Below are 24,244 nucleotides of genomic sequence, written 5' to 3' on the forward strand. Positions count from 1 at the left end.
GGTGCTCAGTCACTCACGGTCCCGCCGGCTCATATGATGGCCAGAGCAGTGGTCCAATGCCGAGCCAGGGGGGCGGGACTGTGTGTGACTGAGCGCCGGATACACAGGAGATTGCGGCTGTGTGTAATCCAGTGGCGCTCGTCCCCTCATTCCACTCTGAGGCAGCAGGGAACAGCGTATAATTACGCACCCACGATTTCCCCCTTATTTTAAGGGGGAAAAAGTGTGTGTTATACGCCGATTAAATACTGTAATATTTTTTTTGCTAAATTTTATAATATAATTAATAATTTTTTATAACTTAGAAAAGTTTTTTTTCCTGTAAATTTTCGGTCTTTTTTCGTTTGTTTAGCAAAAAAAAAAAAAAACCCATGGAGAGTTCTATTTGTGTGAAATTTTCATATGGGTACAGCGTTGCATGACCGCTCAATTGTCAAAGTGCAACAATGCTGAAAGCTGCAGATTGGCCTGTGCAGGAAGAGGGGGAAAGTGCCCGGTATGGAAATGGTTAAGCTGGCCATAGATGGGCAAGTTCTAATAAAGTTTTTTTTCTTTTCTAAACAGTAGTGGGGGTCAAATCTACGTTCATTTTCGAGTGCAGCGATGAGAAAATTCAAAGGAGCAGGATGGGAAAATGTCTAACAGTGTATTTGGTGTTCTTTCAGTAAAGTCTATTAATTCCAAAATCAAATGTTAAAAGCAAAGGAAATCTTTTCAAAAAACGACAAACAAATGCTTTGAGAATGTTCTGAGAATTTTCCCTAAGACTTTTTTTTCGTTTTTAAAGTCTCTCCCATCTATGGCCAGCTTTACTCTGATTTCACTGCACATTGTGAGCCGTTTTATCTCTTCCTATGTTCTCTTCTCAGACATCGTCTGGAGGAAGCCCCGCTAATGACTAAAGCTTTAAGGGAAACACAGCTGAAGGAAAAAGTGGAGAGATACCCAAAGGTAGGAATCCGATACCTAGCACATCCAAGGATTATTTCTCCCTGCTATTTACATTCCTTATCTAAAACTCGCATTGAAGGATGAGTGAGGAAATTGGCAGGACACTCTAGTTAGATACATTATCCGAAAGAACAAGTGTGGGAGGATAATGCAGATAACAGCTTTCACCTGTCAACACCAGCAGAGGAAATGAGCTTTTGGGAGTCTTTTGATTTTTTTTAGGCAGTTTTAGAACGAGCTCTGGAAACTCGCAGCTCTCAAGCTGTCGTATAACTTTGCTTCGCTGTCACCCTGTACAGCACAATCATCATTATTATTTTTATTATTATTATTTAGACCCTTTCACACTGGGGCACTTTGCAGGCGCAACAGTGCTAAAAATGGCGCCTGCAAAGTGCCCTGAAAGAGCCACTGCTGTGTCTCCAATGTGAACGTATATATATATATATATATATATATATATATATATATATATATATATATATATATATATATATATATATTATTAAAAAATATTATGATTAATATATATATATATATTATAAAAAATATTATGATTAATATATATATATATAATAAAAAATATAATTTTTTATATATATATATATATATATATATATATATATATAATAAAAAATATAATTAATATATATAAAATATTATAATATATAAAATATTATAATTAATATATATATATATATATATATATATATATATATATATATATAAAAATATATATATATATATATATATATATATATATATATATATATATATATATATATATATATATATATATTATAATATATATAGTATAAAAATTTAATTAAAATATTATTATTTAAATATAAAATTATATTTTTTATAATATATATATATTAATCATAATATTTTTTATTATATATATATATATATATATATATATATATAATATATCATAATATTTTTTTATATATATATATATATATAGATAGATATAGAGATAGAGATATATATATATATATATATATATATATATATATATATATATATATATAGATATATAGATATATAGATATATATCAATTTATTTATTAAATGTTTTCCTTTCCTTTTTTTTTTTGCCCCCCTGTTCGTATTGCTGTCTCCGTCCCCACTAGTATAGTTGTCACGAGAACAAGGAGTGAGGGTAAATTTTTCCAACTGGGATCCCTGTTGGGTCGATAACGGTCTTGGATGGGATTTCCTCTGATTTCTGGTTGTGTCTCCAGGACAGGAATTGAGGGGAAGTCTCCCTTACCAGGCACAGACCGTAAAAAAACAACAAAATTTTCCCCCTCCAAACTGTGATGTCTGTCGTTTTCAATATCTGTCTTAGACCCCTTTTACACTGGGGTGCTTTGCAGGCACAACAGTGCTAAAAATGGCGCCTGCAAAGCACCCCAGAGGGTTTTCCCACTGGAGCAGTGCGCTGGCAGGACGCTAAAAAAAAGTCCTGCTAGCAGCATCTTTGGAGTGGTGAAGGAGCGGTGTACACACTAATCTCTAATGGAAGGAGATCCGTTCCCCTCCGTCTAGGCAGATCGGCGGGCAGTTGGGTGTAAATGGACAGCCGATCTGTTTACATCCCACCGCCCATAGAGCAGAGCGGGCTCTGTCCATGTCTGCTCCACGTTAAAGCGGTAGTAAACCCGCTGAAGTTTTTATTTTTTTTTGACCTGCAAAGGAAAAGGCATAATGAGCTAGTATAAATACTTTCCTTAGAACGAGGCCCCCGACATCTGGCCCGATCCACGCCGAGGGAGCTGACATGTTCCCTCGGTGTGTCTTCCGGGTATCGCTGCTCCGGCGCTGTGAGTGGCCGGAGCAGCGATATCGTCAATCCCACTGCCTCCACCATGCTTCACAGATGTTGTGGTATGCTCTGGCTCATGAGCCAGTCTTTTTCATCTGATGGGGCACTATTCCTCCCACCGATGGGGTACTGTTCCTTCCACTATTACCAGTGATGGGACATGATTCCCCCTCCTCCTCACCATGGGCAATATGTCATTTTCTACCCCCAAGCCTGAGGCATTGTTCCAAAGACCCTGGGGCCTTCTCTACTCCTACTGGCCACAGTCTGCCACCCCCCCCCCCCCCCCCCAAAGTCTGAAGGACAGTAAACTTGCCCTAAACCCCTGATTTAAATAAAGAAAATGAATTTGCTGTGTAAATTTTATGTGTCATTTGTTCAAGTACATCGCTTTTATCTGCAAGTCAATGGTCCCTAGTGCTGCCAATAGGGACTCTGAGGCATCACTCAGATACAAGGAAGTATCATCGGCATACAATGACCCGCGTTCCATCAGAGGTCCCACCACCAATCCACTTACCGTATCTAAGGAGTGAATAAAAACCACCAGAGGCTCAATCGCCAGGGAAAACATCCCCTGGGATAGAGGGCAGCCCTGTCTAGTCCCTCTGCAAAGGGGAAAGTCCCATTGGTCTACAACCGAGCCACAGGGGCCGCATACAGCAGTTTGATCCATGATAGTTGGGGCCAAATCCAAACCAGCGGAGCGCCTGCCACAAAATATCCCATTACAGAGAGTCAAAGGCCTTCTCCGCATTGACCGAGGCCACCACCCCAGCCAAGTCCTCATCAGAAATAGACAATGTTACGAAAATAGACCACGAGTATTGATGTCGGTGCCCCTACCCGGCATGAACCCGGACTGTTTTCTGTGCTCTAGAGACCAAATTACTGAATTTAGTTGATTTTAGTTTTTGCATCCACATTAAGGAGTGAATAACTTCGGGTCCTTCTCAGCCTTGGGCACCACAGCAATAATAGCTTCTGGAGAGTGTTCTGCACTTGGCTAGCTGTTGTGAAGAGTTCTTTCTTAACCTTTTAAAGAACTGCGTGATCATCCTGGCTTTTTCGGTGTTACCGAGCTCACTGGTGCATTTCATATGTATTTAGCCATTTACCTAGAGTTCAGCTTCAAAAGCAAAACAGACCTTTCCTATATCTTTCCCCCCTTAAGGGAAATGACTAAGAAAATGTAATTACCCAGGGGGGATTATTGATCCCTATATCAATAAGCAGCCTCTGTTTATAGAAGGGAAACAGATTTAGGTCTGCCATTTTCCATTTGGAATACTTCTGTGTGACCTGTGCTTTCCAGCAGCGGCCCGGGTAAACAGAACATATGTGTCATTACAGCAATCGCTTCTTTCACCTTCTCTTCATCCTCTCTGAGCTCCGTCCAGGGCACAAGGAAAGACACATGAAGCAGCGTGTTTGAAATATTTGCCAAATCGGCAATGACTTTTCAAAACTGAGCGGCTTTCATGGCGCTAGCCTTTCTCCTTATGGGCAGTGTGGGGGAATTATCTATGGTGTTTATTTTACTTGTATATAGTGCCAACATTTTTTTTGTAGTGCTTAAAGAGCAACTGCCTAAAAAAAGGCAGGCAGACTAATAACCTTCTTTGCCTGTGGTCACTCTGCAGCTGATCCTTCTCATTACTGACTTACCATGCCCTGTGCTGCACTGTGTCCCTGTGTGGAGGTGGCCATCTTGGTGGTAGGGCTTTGCTTTCTTATGTTGGAGCCTCCAGCAAGGAGAACAGTGAACAGCACAGTAATGACATCGCCAAATCTGACTTTGAATGTGGTTAGTATGGTAGAATAAGTGTGTCGGGGCTGGGCTCTTGCTACTTTTCTTTCAGTGCTCTGAAGCTGCACAGCTGTCGGTTAATTACCACTCGTTGTTTCCACAGTGACTCACTTGGTTACCATTAACTTGCGTCATTGGTCCAGCCTACAGCCTGCCCCTTTTTGTTATTTAAGCAGCTTAGCTTATTTCCTCCTTGCCCTTGCTTGGTCTATGATCTCCAGTGTGTTTCTGTGTATGGCTTGGCCTAGCTGACTTTGATCCCTCTTCCTGATTTTTGCTCCTGACTACACTGACTTCTGATTTCCTGACCCTGGCTTGTCTGATTACCCTCTCTGGCATCCATTCCCTGGCTTCTGTTTTTGACTACGTTCCTGAACTGTTATTTTTGATATTTCATTAAAGGTGTGATATTTTTTTAACTGCACTTTCTGTCTCCGCCTGGTTTAAATGTTAGTTGCCTGGTTGTTTGAGTCTCTGAAACCCAGCATGCAGATTAGAGTTGGAGTGAATTCAAAACTCCTGATCTATATACTTGTTCAGGGTCAAGTGATACTGAAGGTAAACATAATAAAAAATGATAAACATTTTGTACTTGCCTGCTCTGTGCAATGGTTTTGCACAGAGCAGCCCTAATCCTCCTCTTCTCGGGTCTCCCGCTGGCACTCCTGGCTCCCCCCCCCCCCGCGGAGTGTCCCCATAGCAAGTCACTTGTCATAAGGGCACTTGTGCGTGCTTGCCCCTGAGCTCTAGCTTTGTGTATCCATAAGACACACTGAGTGGGGCTTGGCTCTGCCCGCTGCTCCCCTCCTCACTGGCTGTGATTGACAGCAGTGAGGGGGGAGCAACCTTCAGCCTTTAGAATCGCCCTGGCTGGTACCAGCATCTCCTACCCAGCTTCTACCGGGTGTTGGGCTGCAGCCATCCTCATTGTCCGGCACAGGATGATGTCAATCCTGTAAATGCGGAGGGGCACCGTCATCCTGGCACACAGGTACTCTGCTCTGGTGCACATCGCTGGATTGAGATTGGGCTCAGGTAAGTATTTTGGTGGGACTGGGAGGGAACTGCATGCAGAAGGTTTTTTTTTTTGCCTTAATGCGTAGAATACAGGTGCATCCCAAATAATTTGAATATCATTAAAAAGTAAATTTTTTTCAGTATTTAAATTAAAAAAGTGAAACTCGTATATAGATTCAATACACACACACACACAGTGATGCATTTTAAGCATTTCTTTCTTTTGATCTTGAGATTATGGCTTAACATTATGGCTTAACAAGCTCTGGACTGCCGCACTCTTCAGAAAACCACTTTCTTTTATTGGAAAATCACATCACAGCTCAACAAACACAGCGAATAAGGAAAAATTGCTGACGTTTCGCACTAGCTGTAGTGCTTATTCATGCTTATGAATAAGCACTACAGCTAGTGCGAAACGTCAGCAATTTTTCCTTAATCGCTGTGTTTGTTGAGCTGTGATATGATTTTCCAATAAAAGAAAGTGGTTTTCTGAAGAGTGCGGCAGTCCAGAGCTTGTTTTTCATCTGTTGCTAGTGGTAATAGCCAGCACCTGTGGCTTCCCAGCCGAAGAGACAGTTTACAGCCTACATGTGTGCTCCTGGAGCGGTGAGATCCCTTCTCCTTCAAAATTCAGTATCTCAGAAATTAAGAATATTGTGATAAAGTTCAATATTGTATACTTATGGTGTCACACTCTAATCAGCTACGGTAATTAACTCAAAACACCTGTAAAGGTTTCCTGAGCCTTTAAATGGTCTCTCAGTCTGGTTCAGTAGGTTACGCAATCATGTTGAAGACTGCTGACCTGACAGTTGACCAGAAGACAGTCATTGACACCCTTCACAAGGAGGGCAAGTCACAAAAGGTCATTGCCATATAAGCTGGCTGTTCAGAGTGCTGTATCCAAGCATATTATTGGAAATTTGAGTTCAAGGAAAACGTGTGGTAGAAAAAAAAGGGATAACCACAGCCTCGAGAGGATTGTGAAGCAAAGGCCATTCATGAATTTGGGGGAGATTCACAAGGAGTGGACTACGGCTGGTGTCGGTGCTTCAAGATCCACCACACACCGATGTATCCATGACATTGGCTATAATTGTCGCATTCCTTGTGTCAAGCCACTCCTGAACCAGAAACAATATCAGAAGCATCTTACCTGGGCTAAGGAGAAAAAGGACTGGACTGTTGCTTAGTGGCCCTTTTTTTTTTTTTGGATGAAAGTAAATGTTGCATTTTATTTGGAAATCAAGGTCCCAGAGTCTGGAGGAAGAGTGGAGAGGCACTGAATCCAAATTGCAAGAGGTTCAGTGTGATTTTTCCACAGTCCGCAAACTCGCTTTACATAGGATTACCACAATATCAACTTGCGCAATTACAACTGATCCCAAACATGGCGGCAAGGCTGATAACAGGAAAAAAAACCCTGGGAATCCATCTCTCCTTCGCTGAGGAGCTTACATTGGCTAACCGTAAAAAATCGGATCACGTTCAAGACCCTTTGCCTCACCCACAAATGCGTGCATAGAGAAGCTCCGCAATACCTAATGGAGAAAATAAATCATTACACACCAAACCGCAGTCTTCGATCAGCCAACAAGAACCTCCTCCTCGTGCCCAAAACCCGGTATAAATCCAAGGGGGATCGGAGATTCGCTGTCCAAGGTCCTCGGCTATGGAATGCTCTACCAATCAACATCCGCCTGGAAGAAAATCACCTGGCTTTTAGGAAAAAACTCAAGACCTTCCTCTTTTAGCAGATGATCAAAGCTCGCCACAGCGCCTAGAGGCAATTCAGTTCGCATTGTGCGCTATACAAGTATTTCATTCATACATTCATTCATTCATTCATTTGAGGATCTATGTCATCTGCTGGTTTTGGTCCACTGTGTTTTATCAAGTCCAAAGTCAGCGCTGCCCTCTACCAGGAAATTCTAAAGCATGTCATGCTTCCCTCTTCTGACCAGCTTTTATGGAGATTCTGATTTCATATTCCAGCAGGACTTGGCACCTGCCCACACTGCCAAAAGAACCAATACCTGGTTTAATGATCATGGTATCACTGTGCTTGATTGGCCAGCAAACTCTCCTGACCTAAACCCCATAGAGAATCTGTGGGGTATTGTCAAGAGGAAGATGAGTGACACCAGACTCGAAAATGCAGATGAGCTGAAGGCTGCAATCAAAGCAACCTGAGCTTCCATAACATCTCAGCAGTGCCACAGGCTGATCACCTCCATGCCACGCCGCGTTGATGTAGCAATTCATGCAAAAGGAGCCCCAACCAAGTATTGAGTGCATACTATACTGTCCATGGACATACTTTTCAGTAAGCCAACATTTCTGTAATGAAAATGTATTTTTTTTTTAATGGTCTTATGTAATCAAATTTTCTGAGATACTGACTTTTGGGCTTTCACTGGCTGCAAGCCATAATCCTCAAAATTAAAAGAAAAAAAATGCTTGAAATATATCACTCTGTGTGGAATGAATCTAATATGAGTTTCACTTTTTTTATTTTTTATTGAATTACTGAAATAAAATAAAGTTTTGATGATATTCTAATTTTTTGAGATGCACCTGTACATTAAGCTCTGTTTGTGTAAGTGAACTTACCTTTTGTAAGTATTGAATTGTCTTTTTTAGGTTTTGCTCTTCTACAGTGTTGTGTGCGGTGGAAGATTGCCACATAATCAGGCACATGGCATTCTAATTCTGGTTATTTCAGGAGCTATCAAAGCGGAGCTTTAATCCTGAGAAATTACTATTTCCAGTACAAAACCCCCACTTTGATCTTTGCCTTGCTGGAACCTTTTTGTATTTACGTTCCGTTTCCCATAATTGCGGCTGTTACCGACGTCCTTTACTGCTAAATAGGGAAAAACATCATGTCGCAAAGAATGGGGTTATTTTAGGAGATCAGTCCAAGAAGAGGCTGTTAGACGGAAGGGGGCCTGTGCGGTCCAGGTCTCGAGATAATTCTTGCGGTCTTTAATTAGAAACAATTCTGTGTTTTGTGCTTCTGCTGCTAAATCAGGTTCAAGACATCTTTCTGATGGCATGCTGGGTTCTGTACTATAAAAAATATTTATGGGTAATGATAAAGGCTTGAAGGTATGTCGGCACCATATGTTGGCCTCGGTGGAGATATTCTTGTTTCAGAACTTCAGGTTTATTTTATTTTTCTGAATGTGCTGGTAATGTTGCTTGGACAAATTGCCATATATATTCTGTCATCTCCTTTTCTACTCCCTGCAGTTCCTTTAGCTTTTCTTGTGTTGCTGTAAGCTGTGTGTACCTACCTGCATTCCTCCTTTAGGACAAGATCACATGGGATCTCTTTTTGCCAGTGTTGTGTTTTTTTATTTTTTTTAGGGTAGACACAAAATCAATACCCTTACGCGTTTCGGCTGTGAGGCCTTGGTCATGGCTGTATTTACCCTGTAACCCAGGGGTAGGCAACCTGGGGCCCTCCAGCTGTTGCAGAACTATTCCTGTGAGAGTAATTGTAACTGCCAGCCTTCTAATGCCTCATGGCAAATGTAGTTCCAAAACAGCTGGAGGGCCCCAGGTTGCCTACCCCTGCTGTAACCAATACATCAGCCATTCTCAACTAGGGTTCCTCCAGAGGTGGCTAGGGGGTTCCCTGAGCTGTGAGTGATTTACCTCCTGTTTGATGGTGCCTACATAGTTCTGAGCCAAAGTCACTTGGAGGAGCCAGTGGTATGACACCAATGCTCTTTGTAGCTCTCTGTAAGGGGGGCATTCTTGCCACCACTGTAAAAAAAAAAGTGCATTCTTCTCACTGACCACCAAAGTAGGAGGCATTGTTCCCATTGACCCCCAATGAATGAGTTTTATCAGCGGTTCCCCTGATACCTGAAAATTATTTTAAGGGTTCCCCTTAGGTAGAAAGGTTGAGAAAGGCTGCAATACATACTTCTGCAATGGGATGATACAGAGTTTCCAGTTGTTTATCCCTTTTGAATCTATATATTGAGTGCTAGTGGAGACACCGCCAGCCTGAACATCAGATCCTCAGCTTCTTCATGGCATCCTGATGTAAAAACTTTTTTTTTTTTTTTTTTGGTATATGTGGATTAGACCCCAGTATTGCCTGTGGGCCCCCTGCAGCTGATATTTTCCCCGTTGCAGACTTGCCTCCAGCACTGCATCTTTGTGAATGTAGCCATCTTGATAGAGGCAGGGCTTTACTGGCACATAATGACTTGTGGATGGATATTCAAGAAGCAGTAGAAAAATTGAAGAAAATCGATCCAGGCGGTGGATGAAGCAGAAGCAGGGAGATCCTTGCACTGCAGGTTCCCAGGTACAGCTTCCTCTTCAGCAAGGAGAACTGTGAACGGCACAGAGTGACATCACCAAATCTCACTACAGCTCTCAAAAGGCCTAATTCATCTATTCCAGAGACATTAGATTTTCTGCATCTGTCTATGTAAGGGCACAAACCCACAACACCTGGTATCGTGCAGATTTTTTTCTGCGCAGAAAGCTGCAACATGTATGCAGTTTTCTGGGCAGAAAAAAACGCACCTGATGGCAACATTGTGGTTTGAACAAGGCACATTGACAACAATTGTTTTCTTTGTGCCCTTGCAAGGAATTTATGTTGCAGATTCCTGCATAGAACAAAACCCTCATATGACAGCAGTGTTCTGGTGTGAACAGTAGATATAGAATACAATAGTTTTCTTTGTGTCCTTGCAGAGACCTATGTAATAAATATGCACGTCTCTAAACATGGTGTGAATAAGGCCAAAATATTCCATGCAAGTGAAATTTGCATGTTTTTTTTAAATTTAGTTTTTCTGCATGTATGGTGCTAAGAAGGCCTGAGACTAGTAGTCAGAGGCAACAGTTCCTTAGATGATCTCACAATGCAGATCTATAGCTAGAAGGCTCACGGCCCAAAAAGAGCACAGCTGTTTTTCAGGAGGTATTCAAGACCAACGATAAACCTGGCCAAAGATGGAGATCAATAGTGCCATAGCTACTGAAATAGAGTAAATGGACAGGTTTATTGAATCTTATGCAACAAAAAATAAAACCCTCTTTTTTTGGAAGTTTTATATCGTTTTGTGCTTGCTTCTGTCAGATTTATGGCTCTTATGTAAGCGATTTGATCTCCTTTTATTTGCACTGAATAAAAGTCTCTGGGCAATGTGAAACCAATTACATTTTTATAGTTTGCAGCTCTGGGGATTTTTATATTTTTTTAATTTTATGCTGATAAGTCATGTCAGAACTCCGTAAATATGTCTTTGTAATCTAATCAGGATTTCAGGGCAGTTTTAAAGCTGAACTTTTAATTTATTTAAAGGGAAACTGTCACTTTGACTATCCGGGGTAAAGTGACAGTGACTTCTGATAGTCCACCAACCCCAGCAGAGCATAGTCACTTAGCTTGTGCTGTTCCATGTGCGGGAGTTCGCCTGGCATTGGAGGGTGTCAGCGCCCTGCCTTCTCCATGGACAGTGTTATGGTGTCGGCGCCCTGCCTCCTCCATGGACAGTGTTATGGTGTCGACGCCCTGCCTCCTCCATGGACAGTGTTATGGTGTCGGCGCCCTGCCTCCTCCATGGACAGTGTTATGGTGTCGGCGCCCTGCCTCCTCCATGGACAGTGTTATGGTGTCGGCGCCCTGCCTTCACCATGGACAGGGTTATGGTGTCGGCGCCCTGCCTTCACCATGGACAGGGTTATGGTGTCGGCGCCCTGCCTTCACCATGGACAGGGTTATGGTGTCGGCGCCCTGCCTTCACCATGGACAGGGTTATGGTGTCGGCGCCCTGACTTCACCATGGACAGGGTTATGGTGTCGGCGCCCTGACTTCACCATGGACAGGGTTATGGTGTCGGCGCCCTGCCTTCACCATGGACAGGGTTATGGTGTCGGCGCCCTGCCTTCACCATGGACAGGGTTATGGTGTCGGCGCCCTGCCTTCACCATGGACAGGGTTATGGTGTCGGCGCCCTGCCTTCACCATGGACAGGGTTATGGTGTCGGCGCCCTGCCTTCACCATGGACAGGGTTATGGTGTCGGCGCCCTGCCTTCACCATGGACAGGGTTATGGTGTCGGCGCCCTGCCTTCACCATGGACAGGGTTATGGTGTCGGCGCCCTGCCTTCACCATGGACAGGGTTATGGTGTCGGCGCCCTGCCTTCACCATGGACAGGGTTATGGTGTCGGCGCCCTGCCTTCACCATGGACAGGGTTATGGTGTCGGCGCCCTGCCTTCACCATGGACAGGGTTATGGTGTCGGCGCCCTGCCTTCACCATGGACAGGGTTATGGTGTCGGCGCCCTGCCTTCACCATGGACAGGGTTATGGTGTCGGCGCCCTGCCTTCACCATGGACAGGGTTATGGTGTCGGCGCCCTGCCTTCACCATGGACAGGGTTATGGTGTCGGCGCCCTGCCTTCACCATGGACAGGGTTATGGTGTCGGCGCCCTGCCTTCACCATGGACAGGGTTATGGTGTCGGCGCCCTGCCTTCACCATGGACAGGGTTATGGTGTCGGCGCCCTGCCTTCACCATGGACAGGGTTATGGTGTCGGCGCCCTGCCTTCACCATGGACAGGGTTATGGTGTCGGCGCCCTGCCTTCACCATGGACAGGGTTATGGTGTCGGCGCCCTGCCTTCACCATGGACAGGGTTATGGTGTCGGCGCCCTGCCTTCACCATGGACAGGGTTATGGTGTCGGCGCCCTGCCTTCACCATGGACAGGGTTATGGTGTCGGCGCCCTGCCTTCACCATGGACAGGGTTATGGTGTCGGCGCCCTGCCTTCACCATGGACAGGGTTATGGTGTCGGCGCCCTGCCTTCACCATGGACAGTGTTCCGGTGTCGGTGCCCTGCCTTCACCATGGACAGTGTTCCGGCCTGGCAGTTGCCCGCTGAGGTCCAAGCATCACCACATAGTGAAGTTCATATGTTCCCCCTTACCCAGGAGCCCTGATAGGAGCAACAGAACAACATCTTCGACTGAGTAGGGAGCTGATGTAGGGGAATGGATGGGAGAGTATGACTTGCTTGAGGGTTTTACGTTCAGCAGACACTGTCATTTGGCCCTGAATGGGCAAAGTGATAGAGTTTCTTTAATTAAACTTGTGGAATGTTGCTTCTACAAATGCCCAAAATCTGTCATTACATAGCAACATAGAACAGTGATGGCAGGAATAAAAGCCAAGTGGTTCATCGAGTCTTCCCATTTTATTCAGGATTTTGATTCTGAAGATGAACCTATGTTTGTCCCAGGCATGTTTAAAATCACTAAGGCCCCTTTCACACTGGAGCGCTTTGCAGGCGTTACAGCACTAAAAATAGCGCCTGAAAAGCGCCCTGAAACAGCCGCTGCTGTGTCTCCAGTGTGAAAGCCCAAGGGCTTTCACACTGGAGCGGTGCGCTGGCAGGATGTTAAAAAAACTCCTGCTAGCAGCATCTTTGGAGCGTGTATACCGCTCCTTCACCACTCCTGCCCAATGAAATCAATGGGGCAGCGCGGCTATACCGCCGGCAAAGTACCGCTGCAGCGACGATTTGCGGGTGGTTTTAACCCGTTTTCAGCTGCTAGCGGGGGCTAAAACCGCCCCGCTAGTGGCCAAATACCGCCACTAAAACTATGATAAAGTGGTGCTAAAAATAGCACCGTTTTACTGCCAACGCCGCTCCCTCCCCAGTGTGAAAGGGGCCTAAGGCTGCATGTACACGTCTGCAAGCCCTTGTACACTAGGTCGGATATTCCAATGGAAAATGTCCGATCGGACCGTGTTGTTGGATAATCCGACAGTGTGTGGGCTCTATCTGACTTTTTCCGTCGGAATGTCCGACCAACTAAGTTTGAGAGCTGGATATAAAATTTTCTGACATGATCCGATCGGACTTTGTCCGATTGTAGAGAATTCCGATCGGACAAAGTGCCACGCATGCTCAGATCAAATTACGGGACCAAAGCTATTGGCTACTAGCCTCAACGTAGTCCCGTCGTAACGAACGACCGTCATCACGTTCCGAACGAACTGACTTTCCGACAACTTTGTCCCACCATGTGTATGCAACACCAGTTTTGGACAAAATCCGTCGGGGGGGAAAAAATCTGACTGATTTTGTGATGGGAATGTCCGACCGTGTGTACAAGGTCTTAGACCCCTTTCACACTGGGGCATTTTTCTGACACTTTAGCGGTAAAAAAAGCACCTGAAAGTAGCCTCATCTGCAGTCCCGATGTGAAAGTCCCGAGTGCTTGCACACTGAGACCCCTTTCACAATGGGTCTTTCCTCCTCCAGCCGCTGTGATAGTAGGAGTAGTACACATGGAGGCAGGGGTGGGATGAAGTGAGAATTAATTGGAGAAGTTAGGTTTTCAGATTTCTTTTATTATTTACTTAAGATACTTATATAGCGCCTTCAATTTACGCTTTACATAATACATTGTACATTGACATCGGTCCCTACCCTCAAGGAGCTTACAATCTAAGGTCCCTAACTCACATTCATATACTAGCGCCAATTTAGATAGAAGCCAATTAACCTACCAGCATGTCTTTTTGGAGAGGTCACATAGATACACTAGACTTCCCACTCCGCTCTTACGAATACATGGCATTGAGGTCACAGGGAGATTCTACAATTATTTTATTATTAGATGGGGGTGGCTGGAGGGAGGGTTGCAATAGTGCAAAGCACTTTTATTTTATTTTAATTTTTTTGTGGCAAAGTCCCCTTTTACCTTCAGTTTGGTTTATTATATTTATTTTAATTTGCAGGTTGTCCTTCGAGTTCTCTTCCCGGATCGATTCATCTTGCAAGGATTTTTCCGAGTTACAGAAACCAGTATGCATTACTTTTTTTATTTTTTTACTTTTTATTTTATTTTTATATTTTTTTCATTTTTATTTGTTTATTTTATTTTTTCCATTTTTATTTCTCTACTTATTAAATGGTATTTTCCCTCTTCTTTTTATTTTTTATTTTTTTTTTCTACTTGCAGTTGGAGCAGTGAGGGAGTTTATCCAGAGCCACCTGCAAGAACCTGAGATTCCATTTTATCTGTGTACGTTACAAACATCTTTTACATACAAAGTTCAACTTCTTGAATATTTGTTCTCCTATATCTAAGTATATGTTGAGTCCTGTTATTCTTGATGGATATTATACCACTCCTGATAGTGTACTATTATTGTTATGTAAGCTTTCTAACCTAATATTCTCTTCTCCTGGGACCAGCTTTGTGGGAAGTTTCAGTTAGGGGGCTGTCATCAAATGTTACTTTAGGGTACTACTCACCAGGGCCGTCTTTAAGGCAAGGCAAAAGAGGCAGCTGCCCTGGGCCCTGTCATTGTTGTGGGGCCCAAAGCAGCTGTCTCATACTTGCCAACTATCCCAGTTTAAATTCCTTTGGCCCTTGAAGTTTTAGTCCCTTGCTTTGTCCTGATATTTCAGTGTAAAGTGCTGCTATTATTGCTGCTCAGCTCTGCCTTATTGTTGTGTACAGATGACTCACCTGCAGACCCTGTGTTTACATGTAAATAACCGGCATTCATATGTAAAAAGCAGCATCCGGCGGCATAGATATGTAAATAAAGGCGGCATTCATATGTATATCATGCCCCCTGCAGTGAGGAGATTATGTGCTGTAACCTCTAGCAACCAATCAGTGAGCAGTATTACTGTACAATAATCTCTAGCAACCAATCAACAAGCAGAAATCATGTGCTGTAACATCTAGCAACTAATCGGTGAGCCGTAATGTGTGATGTAACCTCTGGCAACCAGTCAGTAAAGGTAATAATGCACTGTAACCTCTGGCAACCAATCGCAATCGCTTCCTGATCTGATTCAGTAAACTGCTTTTAAGTCTAGCTGCTATTTATTGTATGTCTCAGAGCAGATGGAGAGCGAAACTGTATGGGGGGGTCCCAAGAAAACGTTTGCCCGGTGTCCAATCACTATTAAAGACGGCCCTGCTACTCACCCCTGACACCTGTCCCCTTCTGTGTGGCTGATTTCAGATAAGAGCTCAGACCCCCCACAACTCCCCCTTTCCATTAATAAGTGGAAAGAGTTTAGAGATTTTTTGCAGAATTCCTTTAAAGAGGAAGTAAGATCTTCCTTTTTAATTGTACCTACAGGAAAGCCTTTAATATGGCTTACCTATACCTGTAGATATCTCCTAAACTTGCACCGTTTAGGAGATTTTTACTATATATGATGCTACCGACAACATCGGCGCATGCGCTCTGAAAAACGGCAAAAAAAGAAAGAAAAAAAAAAGGATGTTGACTGAAGTGGATATATAGATGTAAATTGATGATCGTTCATTTACATCTGTTTTTCCATAGAGATGCATTGATGTCCATTTTTTCATCCGTCAATGGATATAAAACATACAAAAACGGTCCGCTTGTGTGAAAAGGGCCTTATAACTCACCCAGGTGGATGCAGCATCGATCTGATGTTGCGTTTTGTCCCCCACCAGCTCTGCACTGAGAACTGAGTTATCAAACCCAGCCAGGTGCAAGGTGTACCAAGATGGGCGTTGCAGGATATACTATATGATAAATGACAGGAATAATGAGAGGAAAGGAAGGAAATTGCAATTCTATATGCCATATAGCATTGCAAAATCCTTCCTTTCCTCTCCTCATTCATATCCTTTATTATGCCAGGCCAGCAATTGCCAATCGGTGCTGCATATCAGTGCCTGCCCATAAGTGCCACCTATCAGTGCTACATATTATTGCCCATCAGCGTCACCTAATCCTATCACTGCTGCATAATAAGTGCCACCTATCAGTGTTAATCAGTGCTGCATATCAGTGCCACCTAATCCTATCGGTGCTCATCAGTGTTTAACTGCTTGCGGACCAGCCCCGCAGTTATACTGCGGCTGGTTGGCTCCGATGCGTGAAATCGCGTAGCTCTACGTGATCTCGCGAGGTTGGGATTGCGGGCGCGCGCCCGCCACGAGCTCCGTGTGTCTGATCGTGGGTCCCGCGAATTCGGCGTCCGCAGGGATACCCGCGATCGTGTCACGGAGAGAAAGAACAGGGAAATGCTGATGTAAACAAGCATCTCCCCAATCTGCCTAATGACACTGACACTGATCACAGCTCCCTGTAAGTGGTAATCAGTGTTGTGTCACACATAGCCCATCCCCCCCCAGTTAGAATTACTGCCTAGGACACACTTAACCCTTACAGCGCCACCTAGTGTTAACCCCTTCACTGCCAGTCACCTTTAGTAGTAGTAATCGGCGCACTGATTGCTGTATAAATGTGAATGGTCCCAAAATATCGCCAAAAGTGTCCGGTGTGTCCACCGTAATGTCGCAGTCACGATAAAAAAATGCTGATCGCCACCATTACTAGTATAAAAAAATTTTTTCATAAAAATGCCATACAACTATCCCCTATTTTGTATATGCTATAACTTTTGTGCAAACCAATCAATAAACGCTTTAAACGCTAAAAAGTTCTCTGGTCAGGAAGGGGGCAAATCCTTCCGGGGCTGAAGTGGTTAATCAGTGGCAGTAGATATAATTAGTCTGTATTGTGCTTTGAAAACTGTCACATGACCTTAAAAAAAAAAGTATCGATAAACGGTATTGGCGAGTTCTTGAAAAAAAAAAAAAAAAGTAAGTATCGGGACAACACTATTTAGAACCGCTATTAGAGACAATAAGATAAGACAAATTCTGAAGGTTTCCATACACAATGCCTGTCACCTTAAGCTGTTTTTTCTTCTCTATGCAGTTATCACACCCCCACGAACCGAGCTCAAGGATGACTCGGAGACTCTCTTCCAGGTAAATAAGTCTTTGATATAAAGAAATATTTGTTCCCCTCCATTGAAACATGACATTTTATGGAGCAATGCTGACTTGGAGTAATTATTGCCGAGTATTGAAGGGCCCATGTGACTTGGTGTTCAATGTGAGACCTATATTGTCCTTATCTAATCGTATAAACTAGAGCTGCAAAATTAAACGTTAAGAAATCGTGATCTCGATTCAACCCCCCTGACGATCTCTATTGCAGAATTTGCCGATTTCTTTTATTTTTATATATATATATATATATATATATATATATATATATATATATATAATTTTTTTTTTTTTTTTCTTTGTATGGCACAATATACAGTATGGGATTTCACATCAGCTGTGCCCAGTCTTGTCACAAAGAGTTAATCCAGCTCTAAGCAATCCTCATATCTTTTTTCAGTGAAATAAAACGGACAATCTGTGGAAACGTTGTCAGTTCTTCCCCCCCCTTGCTGTGATTGACAGGTTATTTACATATCTCGTGCGCTAGTCTAAGCCCTTGTACACACGGTCGGAGAATCCGTCGGAATGTGTCCTATCGGACCGTGTTGTCGGATAATCCGACTGTGTGTGGTATGCATCGGACTGATTCCGTCTGAATATCCGTCAGACCCAATTTTCCAACTTGTTGGAAATATTTCCCGACCAACTGGTCCGATCGGACATACTCCGATCATGTGTAGGCGAATTTTGATCGGACCAAGTGCCACGCATGCTTAGATCAAATTCCTACATCAAAGCTATTTGCTACTAGCCTGAACGTAGTCCCATCGTAACGAAATTATGTCATCACGTTCTGAAAGATCGATTTTTCGACACCTTAGTCCGACCGTGTGTATGCAACAGTTTCGGACAAAATCCGACGGATTTGGTTGTCGAAATCTCCGACAGTGTGTACAGGGGCTTAGACATGCATTATTTTTTAATTCCCACCCTCACTCCTTTCTTCAAGCAGTTCTGCAAGGATTGGCTGTTCCACACCTCAGCATGATTTGGCATGCTGAAGTCATGTGGGGATTTTTCTGAGTTTTGACTGGATGTTAGTGATCATAGCAGAAGTTCAGTGTAAGAAATACACAGGAGAAAATGCATGTTGATAAGGGGAATGTAGAGGTGGGCGGGGACTCTACTAACATCACGACTCCACCCACTGAGCTCCAGATAACAGACCCACCCACAAAATCTGCAGTTTTTCGTGTCTCATAGCAGGCAGAGGGGAGACCTTTGACAGATAAGTACACATGCAGGAGGCATGTATATCCTTCTAGATAACCGATATTGCAGTAGTTTAGAAAGTCTAAATCTTTTTCTGACACTTCTTAAGTTAAAATCAGTATTTTTTGCTAGAAAATTACTTGGAACCCCCAACAGTATATATATTTTAGCAGAGACCACAGGGAATAACATTTCAATTGCTGCAATATTTCATGTCACATTATATTTGCCCAACGGCCTTTCAAACACAATTTTTGGGAAAAAATACACTTCAATTAATAAAAAAAAAAAAAAAACGAAACAGTAAAGTTAGCCCAATTTTTTTTTGTTTTAATGTGAAAGAGGATGTTACGCCGCAAGAATCGTGATCTATCTTTTAAGCAAAAAAATCGTGATTCTCATTTTAACCAGAACCGGGCAGCTCTAGTATAAACTGCTGCAAGACCTACGGACATTACCAAATAGTGTGAAGGCATTTAAAGTCTGCATTTACTCTACCAGACCATCTGAAATTATATAAACTTGGCTTAATGTTAATGATTTGCGAAATTTTTTGTAAATCTTCCTAGCTAGTGTCTAGCAACTTGACCTTATGCCTGTTACTGTATACTGGTGCAGGGGAACCTAATCCTAGGTTAGGCTTTAAAGTGATTGTAAAGGATTTTTTTTTTTTTTTAGAACAAACATATCATACTTGCCTCCACTGTGCAGCTCGTTTTGCACAGAGTGGCCCCGAACCTCCTCTTCTGGGGTCCCCAAGAGGCTCTTGTGGCTCCTCCCTGCATCAGATAACCCCCTAGGACAGGGGTCTCAAACTGGTGGCCCTCCAGCTGTTGCAAAACTACAAGTCCCATCATGCCTCTGCCTGTGGGAGTCATGCTTGTAACTGTCAGCCTTGCAATGGCTCATGGGACTTGTAGTTTCGCAACAGCTTGAGAGCCTCCAGTCTGAGACCCCCACTCTCTTGAGAAGCGCTCTCCCGAGGGGGTTACCTTGCAGACGTGCTCCAGAGTCCAGCATTTGCGTCCATAGACAAATACCAGACTCGGGCCCACTCCCCAGGCGCCCGCGTCATTGGATTTGATTGACAGCAGCGGGAGCCAAGGGCTGCGCTGCTATCAATCTATCCAACCAAGAGCCGGGACCCCGTGGAGAGAGGGACAGCGCGTCCCCGCCGAGGAGATGAAGGGGCTCAGGTAAGAAAAATGGGGGGCTGGGGGGGGGGGGGGCGGTGACTGCCAGGTGTTTTTTCACCTTAATGCATAGAATGGACAAGGGTTTACAACCCTTTTAATGATGGTCCCTAGCAATATCTAATGGCAGTAAATCATGCATAACTGATCTAGCCACAAACGGCCCTAAGAACATTTCTTAGGCATGTATGCATGCAGTGGTCCACAGATGAAGAAGGGGGAGGGGCACTCAGGGGTCTCTCTAGTCTTGGGAGGGAAAGGGTGGGTCCCCTGTCCTGATCCAGCTGAGCCTATGTATGCACTCTGCAATCTCTATTCAATTTCCATGTAGAGCTGGTTCAGAATATGAACTTTTGCTCTGACTAGAACATAGAATTGAATGGGATTAGAGTTCAGGATCAGTAGGGAAAGTTTTGACAAGCAACTGTTGGGGCCACACAGCTGTTCACTTGCTAAATTGGAAATGGGTTAGTATAAAGTAGGGATGGGCTCAGGCGTCTTTTGGATCCTAGTCCCCAACCCTCCTGAGTAATCCCGCCAGGAAGCCATCACTGCACACCGCCAATCATAGGCAGTGAGGCCTTTCCCGGCCCGCAGCTGCACATACACGCCCTGACTAGGCTGTTCATGATTGACGGTGGGCAGTGACGGCTTCTTAGCGGGATTGCTCAGGTGGGTTGGGACTTGGATCCGAACACGCCCGAGCCTATCTCTAGTATAAAGCTAAAAGATTCCTTCTGAATCGTCCTAAATTCGATCCATGGGTGGCCCTGTTGGCTGCATCTGACTTGTAGAAGGAGTTGGGTGGAAAATGTGTGTCCAAACAGCACCTGTATTCAAATAGACGCTGACACTATTTGGGTACACTGTAGGTGTTGGCGCCGCACGATGGTTCTGTGTTCAGTAATCTCATGCAATACTAGGGTAACTTCGGGTGTACAAGCTCATATTTCAGACCATATCTCCATAAGGATTGAATATATATTGCAGAGAGCATACATAGGCCCAGCTGGATTAGGACAGGTGAGTATAAGATTAGGGAGGGGGTGTAGGCAACTACAAACTGTAAGTCGCATGAAGCTATAATGTAAAAATAAAAAAATGTCTCAATGCACCACCTAATAAATACGAGAATTATTTATTACATCTGGATATTTCAGGACATCTGTTAATATATTCTGTTTTAAAGGACAGGTTCAGTTTCTATAAGAAAAAAACAAATAAATGCACTTGATTTTGCAGGTAAAAAAAATTAGCATTTTTTTTTTTTTTTTTTTTTTACACATGTAGCCTGCTACTGATCACAGGTGCAATGCCAGGCTCCTGCAGACACTCAGTACAGTGTCTGCCATACAGGCAAACAGTTACAGAAGTGCAGGAAGAATGAATGAACTACGTGGACACTCATCAGTACCCTCGCAGTTCATTGAGAAACTATAAGCGGTCTGCCGCGGTGGCAGACAGGACTTGTAGTTCATTCACTCAGGCTGGATTCACACCTATGCAGTTTTTAGTGCTTTTTTTCATTTTGCAGATTTGCACTACAGTCCATTTAACATTGTTTCCTATGGAACACGTTCTGTAGAGCAAATCTGCAAAATGCCTAGGTGTGAATCCAGCCTCACAGAGCTTTGTGAATAAATGACAAAGCTGTGTGGGTGCAGCTATTTTTAAAATGTGACAGCGGGTGCGGGGAGAGGATCCCTCACCCCCTGTGATGGGGGAGAGGTCGGCTGCTCCAAAATATGGGTGTAACATGTATCATGTTACAAATGGTGAGCTTATCCTTTAAGAAGATTTTACTGTTCTATGCACAGATTCGGTTGGATGTTTTTTTTTTTATGTTTTTGTTCCTTCTCACCACAACCTGTAGGGTCAGGGCCGCTGATAAGGCAGTACAGCCAGCGTTCCTATACTGGGGCTCCACTCCATCGGTTCAAAAGGGGGGCCCTTGCACTTGCTGAGCAGAAGTGCTGAGGCTTCCTCCTCCTCCTTCCCCTGCCGCTATGCCAGAAGGAGAGAGGAGCGGCCCTTGCGCATGCGCAGTAGGTTTCCCGGTGTGAAGCCGTAAGGCTACACTGCTGGGTTCCCTTACTCGCAGTGGAGGCGGCATGCACCTGACAGCTGATGGAAACATCAGCTGTGGTGCCAACATCGCTGGACTCCAGGACAGGTAAGTGTCTGATTATTAAAAGTCTTTTAATTCTTACAGCGGTGGGCGGACCTCCACTTTAATGCATAGAATGCATTAAAGTGGAGTTCCTCCCAGAAATAGAACTTTCACTTTAAGGGAGTTAACCCCCTGACATGCCACATTTGGTATGTAATTTTTTTGGTGGGGGGGATACCCTCTCTTTAGAGGGTCCCAGCTCCCACTTCCGGCGCACCGCAGCACCGGAAGGGAGATCACCTCTCCCCCCTCCCTCCAGGCAATCATCTGGGACACGTCACAGGTCCTAGATGATTGCCCGGCAAGTCACGGCATGGCTTATCGCATGCACAGCCGGGCGCCAAAGTTACAATGCCGGTGCCACAGAGAGAAGGGGGAGATGAGTGGGGCTTCGTTCCACCTGCATCGCTGGACTCTGAAACAGGTAAGTGTCTGATTATTAAAAGTCAGCACGTGCAGTATTTGTAGCTGCTGACTTTAATTTAATTTTTTTTTAAGCAGAACTCCGCTTTATGGTAAAAAAAACTAAAAAACCTTTAGTCTTTACAACCTCTTGAAGGATGGACAGAATGGGCTATGATGGCCCTTGGGTTCGAGTGACAAGTGCACGCTGCTCAACTCTCTTTGACACGTCTTATTTGTATGCTTTTCCATTGAGGGATGCTGATCCTCTCCTTGGTATGTCTTTAGCTCAGGATCCTGGTCTTCCCTAAGTCTTCCAGACACATCCCGCCGGTCTCACTGTTCTTTGGTGTGGTTTGTTTTCAGTACGACACAGCTGTGCAGGTCTCCCCCCCTCATCCTCCTCTACAGTAGTAACCTGAGCCCCCCCAGGTTTGTGTGTTCAGCCTGGACCAGGGTCCTGGGAGGAGAGGGGGGCTTTGAGCTCTTGGCAGCTTGTGAAGGGGTCTTTCTTCTCCGTAATACTCAGGCAGCGGAGCCTCTCCTGCCTCCTACTTTCATCTTGCAGGCAGCTCTGTTATTCTTGGCCAGCTTTCTATAACTGCTGTTCCTAATAGAGGCGCTTCCACTGAACCTTGAACCACTCAATAAAAGTGTCACCGGAGAAGGGAGGTCCTACCCTGGGGCTCGGAGGGCAATAAGATGCATCCTGTCGTGAGGGAAGACTGTGTATATTGGGGGGGGGGGGGGGGGGGTACTTAGATCTCCAGGAGGAAGAGCAGAAAGTGACACACACATTCAATCTCCTCTTCTTTTTTTGATGTTTGTTTTCCTTACTGGATATGTTATTGGTCTTCTCAGATCTCCCAATGGCAAACAAAACGCACATATACGTTTTTCTCGTGCGCTGGATATATTTTTGGTTTGACCTAGATTTATACTGTAATATGAATTTTCAGACCCGCATGGCCGTCTCAATACTATTTGACATTAAGTGGCAGTTCACACTTGTGCGATGCGGGAAAATCCACTTGCGGGTTCCTGCATCGCACCCGACTCGCACAGAAGTTCCCACTGCCATATGCGAACTGCCAATACATTGTTAATGAACGTTTTCAGGGCTAGTTGATTCGGCAGGTGAGTTTGTTACCGGGGATTGCAATTATTTCCCATGAACAAGTGTTCAAAGCAGGCCGGTCGCCTGAATACCCGTGGTCACCATGGTAGGTAACCGGGTTCCAGGCGGCTCCCACGGCCGCCCATAGACACGAACTGACAGTTCGAACATGAATTGGATGGCATGTGTGAACACCCATGCCATCCGATTCTGGTGCAAACCAAAAAAGAGTCCTGGGCAAGTTTCGTCCGAATACGATATCAGGCATACTATCTGTATAATAATAATTAAAAAAATTTTTTTTTTTGTTTTTTACACAAATTTTTTGCTACATGTGTTGGTTCACTTACAATATTGCATTATTTTTCACTTATCTGCTGAATTGGTTGGTTTTTTTTTTTTTCCACTCAACAGGTTAGGCTTTTTTCTTTTTTTTTTTTTTTGTCACTTCCCAGGAATCCCTTGGTTTGTTTTATTTCACTGCATTTGTATTTCTGACCACCCTTTATTAGTTCAATACTGCAGGGTTTTCATTATATTTGCCAACCAAGTCACAGGTTTATTTGCTCACTAGATCACATTTGTTTATTTTCATTCGTTATCAGCGCGGCTTCTTTTTTGTTTACTTGTTTGGTGTGTATTTCACTTTTGAGTTGCAGCTTTTTTAGTTGTTATACCA

At 44.0% G+C, this 24,244-nt stretch overlaps 1 protein-coding gene across 1 annotated transcript in view; it reads left to right on the forward strand.

Annotated features, from left to right (window-relative positions):
- ASPSCR1 (ASPSCR1 tether for SLC2A4, UBX domain containing) overlaps positions 1-24,244 on the forward strand; it is an 82,610-nt gene that overhangs the window by 25,010 nt on the left and 33,356 nt on the right. The window contains exons 9-12 of the mRNA XM_077458861.1: positions 870-951; positions 14,407-14,473; positions 14,631-14,693; positions 17,395-17,447. Coding sequence (XP_077314987.1) covers positions 870-951; positions 14,407-14,473; positions 14,631-14,693; positions 17,395-17,447 — 265 coding nt within the window. The remainder of the gene's footprint in view (positions 1-869; positions 952-14,406; positions 14,474-14,630; positions 14,694-17,394; positions 17,448-24,244) is intronic.

The sequence above is a fragment of the Lithobates pipiens genome, unplaced genomic scaffold, assembly GCF_037356315.1.
Source record: "Lithobates pipiens isolate NorthernLeopardFrog02 unplaced genomic scaffold, aLitPip1_a1.2 Scaffold_28, whole genome shotgun sequence".
Classification (NCBI taxonomy): Eukaryota; Metazoa; Chordata; class Amphibia; order Anura; family Ranidae; genus Lithobates; species Lithobates pipiens.